General features: G+C 32.2%; 1 protein-coding gene across 1 annotated transcript; it reads left to right on the top strand.

Annotated features, from left to right (window-relative positions):
- The first annotated feature begins 236 nt into the window (after positions 1 to 236).
- Positions 237 to 2671, top strand: LOC148952834 (uncharacterized). Its single transcript, XM_089087794.1, has 2 exons — positions 237 to 345; positions 2017 to 2671. Exon 2 carries the CDS (start codon positions 2081 to 2083, stop codon positions 2669 to 2671), a length of 591 nt encoding a protein of 196 aa, XP_088943920.1. The 5' UTR covers positions 237 to 345; positions 2017 to 2080.
- The last annotated feature ends 8418 nt before the right edge of the window (positions 2672 to 11089 follow it).

Below are 11089 nucleotides of genomic sequence, written 5' to 3'. Positions count from 1 at the left end.
TGATTACGTGATTCATAGAGTTGGCAATAGCAAGCAATACGGTCTTAACCGGTTGAGCATTGAATCATCTATATTATTTTTTTTTTTAGCTTAGAGAAGTGAAGCGAAACGCTTCTCAAAAAAACAATGCAAATCACCATTAAATCTGAATAAACGTAATTTGTTCAGTGGTTTTTATGAATGCTAATTTTCAATAAGCTAGCCGAACAATTCTTTTTTTAATAAGTTGAAGATAAGCATCCTTGAAATCTGTTTAAAATGATGAGAAATCAGATTTACCATATCAGTTATCTAGAGTTTACCGTTAGAAGAACATTTCCGGGCTAAGACATGTTCTTCAAAAAGGTGAGTAAAATTGTACTAATTTCGATTTTGATTAAAAAGAAGGAATTCATTTAACTTGATGATAATCAACTTCATATTCTCAAGCACAAGGGCGTTAATTCAAGAAAATGCAGGGCATGATACATTTTTCCAAATTTAGATGGGGGGAGGGGAATCCAGGGGGAAGTTTCAGCCAATAGTTTCTAATTTTTTGTAAGAATAAAAACTTCAATGACTGAAAAAAAGAAGAGTAATTTTTTGACAGTACGAAATCTTAAAAATTATAGCCTAAAAAATACTTTTACTAGATTTTAAGTATCTCTAGAAACACTGTCTTACCTTCCCTTTACTAAAGGTTCGGCATTTGTGCACCGGGAGACATACCTTGAATGAACCTTGAAACTCGAATTAGATACTGGCAATTTTGGAAATGGGGAAGGCTGAGCCCAATAAATTCTGATTGGTAAATTTGCTGTTGTCACAGAATTACAAAACGAATTTTACGTCTTCGTAAATGTTCACTGATAGTTATTGCACTGCAAAGCACAATGAGGAAAGACGATATAATTGCAACTGGTAGGAAAATTCGTATTGAGTACTTCATGACAGAAAAGTTTGAGGTATTAAGATATTTTTGGGACTACCCAAAAACTTAAATTATGTGGAAAAATAATATGGAATTAAAGAACACTATGCGCAATACTTTCAAAGTTACAGAACACATCTATAAAGTCATGGAACATGTGACTTTAAGCTATAGAACGTCTGTCGTATTATTTAAGCGCACTTTCACCATCTAGGAATCAAGAGTAGACCTTCACAGGGCTTTATACTCCAATTTTTTGTGGGAGTATAAATATAAATCAGGTGGAAATATAGTCAAAAGATGATGGAAGCTGATTATTTGGTTAAATATTAGCCGATTTGGTCCAAGATGAGTACTTAGATAATATACAAAATGACACATCCAGGATATTCATAAAACCTGATTCCCCCTTCCCCTCGCGTCATTGAAATTGTAATTTCTCTGATTTTGGGGCATATTTCAAAATATCTTGTATCAATTTTTCTTGTTTTTTCTTTCTGATTGCAAGAACTGTGAAATTACGGAGTTAATCACTTTTTGACAGTATTACGGAAATTCCCACTCCCATCGACTCTTTTTTATATCCAAAACAAAATCGAGGGTAACAATTAAATTCTTTTCAGTTGAGACTTTTTAATTAAACACCATTTTTTTTGGCATAAAATATATAGTTTTTAAAATTCTCTTTAGTTTTGATATTTGTTCAAAACTCAAATGTCATCTACTCTTAATGAAAATTTTAAGTTTATTTTTAAGTTTAGAAAATTTATTGCCACAATAGTTTAGAAACTTAATTTCAAACGGAGAGTTTATTTTTAATTATTGTATAGCCAGAATACTATATCAGATAGGAATCAAGTCATCCTGAGTAGTGAGCAACTATTGACAAGATTTTGTATTGCCATTGGGCAATTCATACTATTGTTTTGATCTGATAATCCCCTTTTTGGGAATGGGGGTCATGATGCAAAAGTGTTTTACCTTATCTCATTATCAAAGGACTTAATTTATAATGGGAATTATGTATGATATTCCCCAGGGATGCTATGCCTCTTACTGGTTTATTAATAAGGGGCTTTCAGAATGATAAAATACATTTTTTTCAGGTTTGCGTCATCTATTTCCTCGCTGTTCTGGGATGTACACTTGCTGGTTTCCTAAGTTCTGGCTATGGAGGCAGTGGCGGTAATTTCGGATTCGGTAGTGGTCAAGGTGGAGGATCGATTGGATCCACATGAGGCTATGGTAGTGGATTCGGCGGCAGTCATGGGGGAGGATCTATTGGAGGATATGGCGGTGGTTCTTCAGGAGGTTCATTTGGATTTGGCGGTGGTCACGGTGGAGGATCTAGCGGAGGCTATGGTGGTGGCTCATATAGTGGATCTTTTGGATTCAACTGCGGTAAAGGTGGAATTGGATCTGGTGGAAGCTATGGCGGTGGCTCATCTGGTGGCTCTTTTGGATTCGGCGGTACCAAAGGTGGAGAATCGTTTGGGTCTAACGGAGGGTACGGTAGTGGCTCATCTGGTGGATCTTTTAGAATCAGTGGTGGTCACAGTGGAGCATCTAGCGGAGGCTACGGTGGTGGTTCGTCCGGTGGATCTTTTGGATTTGGTGGAACCAAAGGTGGAGGATCGTTTGGATCTGGCGGAAGCTATAGTGGTGGTTCATCCGGTGGATCTTTCGGCTTTGGTGGAGGTCATGGTAAGTCAACTTTCCCCTGGTAATTCAATTAAGTTTAGAATAATAGTTCTTTTTTAAATTAAAGTAGAGAGTGACACTAAGGCCAAGCAGAACAGAATCTGTCCTGCTTCCGAATTGGACTGTCACTCCTTCATCCCATCTCTTTGTGCTCCAGTTCAATTAGAGCTTAACTGAGAACATTTTAGAACGCAGAAAAAATAGTCAAGCGGTGGTAATAATTTTCTTACGTTCCCGATTACGTTCCCGATATATATATATATATGTATACATATATATATATATATATATATATATATATATATATATATATATATATATATATATATATATATATATATATATATATATATATATATATATATATATATATATATATATATATATATATATATATATATATATATATATATATATATATATATATATATATATATATATATATATATATATATATATATATATATATATATATATATATATATATTAGAAAAAAGCGCACTGATTAAACATTGGCTTTTAGATTTTAAGATGTGCAGGACTACACCCACTTTCAATTTTCAATTCAAAATGTTGAAATATGTTCTCCTTTGTCCAAATTTGTTTCAATTATTCATTGTGCCTTGAATAGTGTATTGGCAAAATCTGTTCATTTGCGAATCTTTAAATATATTAAATAAAAAAAAAAATAGTTTTTTTAACTGAAAGTAAGGAGCGACATTAAAACTTAAGACGAACAGAAATTATTCCGTATATGAAAGAAATTTTTATTTAAAAAATTGTTATATAAACAAATTTTTTATTGTTTTAAAAAATAAAGTTGTGAGACAAAGTCAAACTTTAGCGTAAAGAGCGAGGCGTTGAGGAGGGGACACTTCCTTTCATATACAGAATAATCTCTGTTTGTTTTAAGTTTTAATGTCGCTCATTGCTTTTAGTTAGAAAAAACTTGTTTTTTTTATTTAATTTCTGAACGTTTTTTAATTAATGCAGGTTTTTATTTTCGCTAACCATACATGAATAATTAAAACAAAATTTGCATATAATTTTACTTTTTTTGGTTAAATGGCTTTCTCGAATATAATATACGTAACTTAAATATACGTAACTTGCGAATTAACTTACGTAATGAACTTCTATATTCGTATATTAAATTACGTAAATTAGGGGGTTCGCCCCCTAGTCAGTAACTCGCTCTTTAAGCTAAAGTTCAAATTTGTTTCTAATTCTTTAAGAATGACCTCTTAATCACAAAGGCCGTTAATTAGAATAAATAGCTCTTATGAAATTACTAAAAAAAACTTTAGCGTAAAGAGCGAGGTATTGACTAGGGGGCAAACCCAATCATATACATAATAGTTTCTGTTCGTTTTAAGTTTTGAAGTGCTCCTTACTTTCAGTTGAAAAACTTGTTTTTTCTAATTAGTTTCTGATCGTTATTTGTAAATAATACCGGAAAATCCGGTGCCCCATTCATAGCAATGTCCGTTCCTCCATGAAAACTTCCTCCATGGGAAGATCCTCCGAAGTAACATCCAACCCCCTTCCCATCTCACTACCAGAAAAAATACCCCCTAAAAATGACTGTATACTTCCCAATAACCAATACTATACGTAAACAATGAGCAAAGTTCATAACTTGCAGCTCTTCCCGTAGGGACTGTGGGGGATTAATCATCCTCAGAGATATAGTTATTATATTTTTCGACCATTTTGAACAATTGGCTATCTCGAAATATTGATCAGGTGACGTTGGGGAAAAAATGAGCGTGGGAGGGGGCTTAGTTGCCCTCTATTTGTTTTGTCACTTACAAAGGACACTAGAACTTTTAATGTCCGTTCGAATGAGCCTTCCTGCGATATTCTAGGACCAATGGGTCGATCAGATCACCCCTGGCGAAAAGAAAAGGGTTGTTTTCCCCTTTTTTTCGAAAACAAGGCAAATTTTTTCAGGCGCTTAACTTTTGATGAGCAAGACTAAACTTGATGAAATTTTTATATATATATATATATATATATATATATATATATATATATATATATATATATATATATATATATATATATATATATATATATATATATATATATATATATATATATATATATATATATATATATATATATATATATATATATATATATATATATATATATATATATATATATATATATTTATATATATATATATATATATATATATATATATTTATATATATATATATATATATATATTTATATATATATATATATATATATATATATATATATATATATATATATATATATATTTATATATATATATATATATATATATATATATATATATATATATATATATATATATATATATATATATATATATATATATATATATATATATATATATGTATACAACAGAAATGTTGGATTTAAATAGAGACGAGATGACACTGCCTTTCCATCATAAACAATAAGTAGAACAATAGGGAAATTTTTATATAGGACAGTGGAACACAACTTTAAATGAAAGCAATTATTTAAAAATAAAATAGAAGAAAACTGACATTTAATCTAAGCTTCAACTACAGGAATAGATTGCGTGGTTTTAATGTCCCTAGTCAAAATTTGTAATAAGTATTCAATGTATTTTCAGTTCCGTAATTCTTTTTATCAAGAAAATAATGGACTCCCTATAGGGGCACCGGTATCTTGGTTATTAGCGAATATTTATGTAGAACACCTTGAAAATTGGGCCTTAAATTCATACTTTTTAAAACATGTCTATTGGGGTGGTTACATGGATGATGTAATATCGCTCTGGAATTATGAGGAAAATGAACTCAGCGGCTTTCTAGATCACATTAATACATATGACCGAAATTTACAATTTACCTTAGAAATCGAAAATGTAAATAAATTTCCGTTTCTGAATGTATGAATTATTCGTAGCATTGATAAAGTGGATTTTACAATTTACAGAAAACCCACACAAAATAACAGATAGGCCTATATACATTTTAAATCCATTCACCCCCCACAAGTTAAAAGAGCTGTTGTTACCTCTCTTGTCGATCGTGCCCTAAACATTTGCTCTGAATCTCATGTCACAGATACCCTAAATTTTATTAGAGACATAATTTTTGGAAACGGTTATCCTGTTGTCTTTATTAACAATACAATTAGCCGAAGATTGGCAAGACATTCCCGTAAAATCAAGGGCCATTTACCATGTGAAGTTCCCGTTAAGCCCTCAAACATAATTTACCTTCCATATATTCCTAAAGTCACTACAAGTTTAAAAAAAGTTTGCACACAAAATAATTTTTCTGTAGTATTTACCAACAATTTCAAAATCATGAATCTCCTAGACTCTGGTAACGATATAGCCCCCCAGTTACTCGCCAAAGAGGGGTTTATCAAATACCATGTGACTGTGGCCTCTTTAATGTTGGTAGAAACCATCGAAATTTAGAAAAACGCCTACAACAACACAAAGATGACATTAATAAAGCTTTAAATTCTAATAGTACAAATAATTCATTTGATTCTGCTTTAAGCAGTCATATCTATGATAGCCCTAGCCACAAAATGCTTTTTGAAGAAACTTGCCTTATTAGCAATGATTTAGGCATAAAACAGGTTGTTCGAGAGGCAAATGAAATTAAAATAAAAATAGATAGTAATATTTATTTAAATAGGGATTTTGGGGATATTCGCTTAATGCCTTATATACAAATTTAATTAGAAATGATTTAACTAATTATATTAAAAAAACAGTAAATAATTCCAGTCAACCTGTTACGGAAAGACCTAGGCTGGCTGCCAAAAAGGCAAGAATAGCTTTAAGAGCTTGTGTGTAAGTGTTTTTTTTATTCCATTTGAATGAACTGTCTTTTTTCACCTCGCTTAGTGTACCAGTCCTGGTTGAACTTCCTTGAAATAATGATGCTAGGGCTGTTTTGAAAATCAAAATAAAAACTTTTTTCAGTTTTAACGATTAATTTCAGTGTGAGTTTCTTTTATATTGTTTTTTCTTCGTTTCTTTTGCTGGGGACGGCCCTTGGATATAGGGTCGAATATTCATTTAAAGTTGCCACCTCATACCAATCTGATGTCGGAAATTTCTTGACTTGACTTACTTGACTTAAAGCTCTTGCTCGGCAGCTTCGCCAGCGTAGAGGGAACCAGACGTCAATGCCGTTAGTCGTCTCCAGAGTGCCCTGTTTTGGGGAAAGGTAGGAGCTTCGCTGGGGTCAATGCCCCATGCTAGTAGAAGGCTATCTTATAGTCCCAGGACTCACCCCTGCTGCCACCTACAACTTTTTTTAACACCAAATTTGGGCATAGAGTCATTAGGGAGAACACGTGGTTAATGGGGTCAATGACCTCTTTTTTCCAAGGTCGATGTTGTTGTTGTTGTTTTGGCCATGTGCATAGAGTCATTAGGGAGAACACGTGGTTAATTAAAGCGATTGGGAATTTGGAACACCTGTGCTGTCAGTCATTAATCAAATTGTTTCCGGGCAAAGTTTAATAATATCTGACAGGTACTGTCAATCATTAATCAAATTGTTTCCAGGCGAAGTTTAATAATGTCTGACAGGTGATGTCAAGATTGATTGATATGTCATGAAAGGGGAATTAATTTGTTGTTTCTAAGGGGGATTATTGATTCAAGAAAGTGGAATTAATTTGTTGTTTCTAAGAGGAAGGTGGGGAAGAGATATATTGATTGCGTAATCGAAGGGAGAGAATTCCCGAGAAATTGATTACATAATCGGTAGAACCCTATAAGGAGATCGTGACGGGAATCCATTTATGGGCATAGAATGACGTAATCAACTAGGACAAATGGATTTTTGAGAAATTGATTACATAATCGGTAGAACCCTATCAGAAGGTCATGACGAGAATCCATTTATGGGCATAGAATGACGTAATCAACTAGGACAAATGGATTTATGAGAAATTCATTACATAATCGGTAGAACCCTATCAGAAGGTCATGACGGGAATTCATTTGTGGGCATAGAATGACGTAATCGACTAAGACAAGCAAGTTAGTTTCTTAATGTCCCTCCTAAACCCATTTTCCAACTTGAAGTACTAATCTTTTTCACTCACAACTATACTTTACAGCTTTTTGGATACCTCAACACCAAGAAATACCTTTCAAAGACCATTTCAGAGCAAGTTACTTTCTTAATGTTCCTCCTAAACCCATTTTGCAACTTGAAGTACTTATCTTTTTTACAGCTTTTTGAGTGTCCCAACACCAAGAAATACCTTTCAAAAGGCATTTCAGAGCAAGTTACTATATTAATGTTCCTCCTAAACCCATTTTCCAACTTGTAGTACTTATCTTTTTTAGCCACAACTATACTTTACAGCTTTTTGGATACCTCCACACCAAGAAATACCTTTCAAAAGGCATTTCAGAGCAAGTTACTTTCTGAATGTCCCTCTTAAACCCATTTTCCAACTTGAAGTACTTATCTTTTTCACCCACAACTATACTTTACAGCTTTTTGAATGCCTCAACACCAAGAAATACCTTTCAAAGACCATTTCAAAGCAAGTTACTTTCTTGATATCCCTCCTAAACCCATTTTCCAAGTTGAAGTACTTATCTTTTTCACCCACAACTATACTTTACAGCTTTTTGAGTGTCCCAACACCAAGAAATACTTTTCAAAGATCATTTAAGAGCAAGTTCCTTTCTTAAAGTCCCTTCTAAACCCATTTTCCAACTTGAAGTACTTATCTTTTTCACTCTCAACTATACCTTAAAACTTTTTGGATACCTCAACTCCAAGAAATACCTTTCTAAGACCATTTCAGAGCAAGTTACTTTCTTAATGTACCCCATAAACCCAGTTTTCAACCTGAAGTACTTATCTTCTTCAGGATCAACTATACTTTACAGCTTTTTGGTTACCTCAACACCAAGAAATACCTTTCAATGACATTACAGAGAAGAATAAAATCTTAATGTCACTCCTAGACCCATTTCCAACTTGAAGTACGTATTTTTTTCACCCAAATTTATACTTTACAGCTTTTTCGATACCTCAACACCAAGAAATACTTTTCAAAGACCATTTCAGAGCAAGTTACTTTCTTAATGTCCCTCCTAAGCCCATTTTCCAACTTGAAGTACTTATCTTTTTCACCACAACTATACTTTACAGCTTTTTGAATGCTCCAACACCAAGCCTACGTACGCGCACGTAGGTCCACGCGCGTTCCAACACCAAGCCTACGTTCAGCCTACGTACGCGCGCGTACGTAGGCTAACCTAACCTAACTTAACCTAACCTAACTTGATCTAACCTAACCTAACCATACTCGCCGGAAAATCCACCCAAGTCGACTGTGTACCATGCTTTAGTTAGGTTAGGTTAGCTTATCATGAGCGCTCATGATAAGTTAACCTAACCTAACCTAACTTAAACATGGAGAAATGTTTACTAGCTAACCTAACCTAACTTAGCTAACCTAACCTAACTTAGCTAACCCAACCTAACCAAACACCAACCCAGACATGTAAGCAAATAGATTCAGACATAGAAGTGAAAAATATTATTTCTAAGAGACCTTTGTGTGCGTGTTCAGTAAAAGTATGTTAGTATTAAGGTAAAATATCGTTACTTTGATGAGAATGTTTGTTAGTGTTAAGCAAAACTTGATACTTCTGACAGAAAAGTTGTTATCACAATCAAAAAATGTTACTTCTACGAAAAAAATTGGTATCTTTGGTAGAAAATTTACTAATTCGAACAGAAAAAGTGTTATCACTGATGAAAAATATTATTTCTAAGAGAAATTTGTGTGTGTTCAGTAAAAGTATGTTAGTATTAAGGTAAAATATCATTACTTTGATGTGAATGTTTGTTAGTGTTAAGAAAAACTTGCTACTTCTGACAGAAAAGTTGCTATTACAATCAAAAATGTTACTTCTAAGAGCAAATTTGGTATCTTTGGTAGAAAACTTGCTAGTTCGAATAGAAAAAGTGTTATCACTGACGAAAAATACTATTTCTAAGAGAAATTTTTGTTTGTTCAGTAAAAGTATGTTAGTATTAGGGTAAAATATCATTACTTTGATGAGAAGGATTGTTAGTGTTAAGCAAAATTTGCTACTTCTGACAGAAAAGTTGTTATCACAATCAAAAAATATTACTTCTAATGAAAACATTTGGTATCTGTGCTAGAAAACTTGCTAGTTCGAACAGAAAAAGTGTTATCATTGATGAAAAATATTATTTCTAAGAGAAATTTTTGTTTGTTCAGTAAAAGTATGTTAGTATTAGTGTAAAATGTCGTTACTTTAATGAGAAGGGTTGTTAGTGTTAAGCCAAACTTGATACTTCTGAAAGAAAAGTTGTTATCACAATTAAAAAATTTTACTTCTAAGAAAAAATTTGGTATCTTTGGCAAAAAACTTGATAGTTCGAACAGAAAAAGTGTTATCACTGATGAAAAATATTTTTTCTAAGAATAATTTGTGTGTGTTCAGTAAAATTATGTTAGTATTAAAGTAAAATATCGTTACTTTGATGAGAATGTTTGTTAGTGTTAAGCAAAACTTGCTACTTCTGACAGAAAACTTGTTATCACAATCAAAAAATGTTACTTCAATGAAAAAATTTGGTATCTTTGATAGAAAACTTGCTAGTTCGAACAGAAAAAGTGTTATCAGTGATGAAAAATATTTTTTCTAAGAGAAATGTCTGTGTGATCAGTAAAAGTATGTTAGTATTATGGTAAAATATCGTTACTTTGATGAGACGGTTTGTTAGTGTTAAGCAAAACTTGCTACTTCTGACAGAAAAGTTGTTATCACAATCAAAAAATTATTACTTCTAATAAAAAATTTGGTATCTTTGCTAGAAAAATTGATAGTTCGAACAGAAAAAGTGTTATCACTTACAAAAAATATTATTTCTAAGAGAAATTTGTGTGTGTTCAGTAAAAGTATGTTAGTATTAAAGTAAAATATCGTTACTTTGATTAGAATGTTTGTTAGTGTTAAGCAAAACTTGCTACTTCTGACAGAAAAGTCGTTATCACAATCAAAAAATGGTACGTCTACGAAAAAATTTGGTATCTTTGGTAGAAAACTTGCTAGTTCGAACAGAAAAGTGTTATCAGTGATGAAAAATATTATTTCTAAGAGTAATTTTTGTTTTTTCAGTAAAAGTATGTTAGTATTAAGGTAAAATATCATTACTTTGATGAGAAGGTTTGTTTGTGTTAAGCAAAACTTGCAACTTCTGACAGAAAAGTTGTTATCACAATCAAAAAATGTTACTTCTAAGAAAAAATTTGGTATCTTTGCTAGAAAACTTGCTAGTTCGAACACAAAAAGTGTTATCATTGACGAAAAATATTATTTCTAAGAAAAATTTGTGTGTGTTCAGTAAAAGTATGTAAGTATTAACGTAAAATGTCGTTACTATTATGAGAATGTTTGTTAGTGTTAAGCAAAACTTG

Source organism: Artemia sp. Qi Xiang Cuo, chromosome 4 (assembly GCF_049724085.1).
Source record: "Artemia sp. Qi Xiang Cuo chromosome 4, ASM4972408v1, whole genome shotgun sequence".
In the NCBI taxonomy this organism is placed as follows: domain Eukaryota; kingdom Metazoa; phylum Arthropoda; class Branchiopoda; order Anostraca; family Artemiidae; genus Artemia; species Artemia sp. Qi Xiang Cuo.
This window is presented reverse-complemented; position numbering and strand designations above follow the sequence as displayed.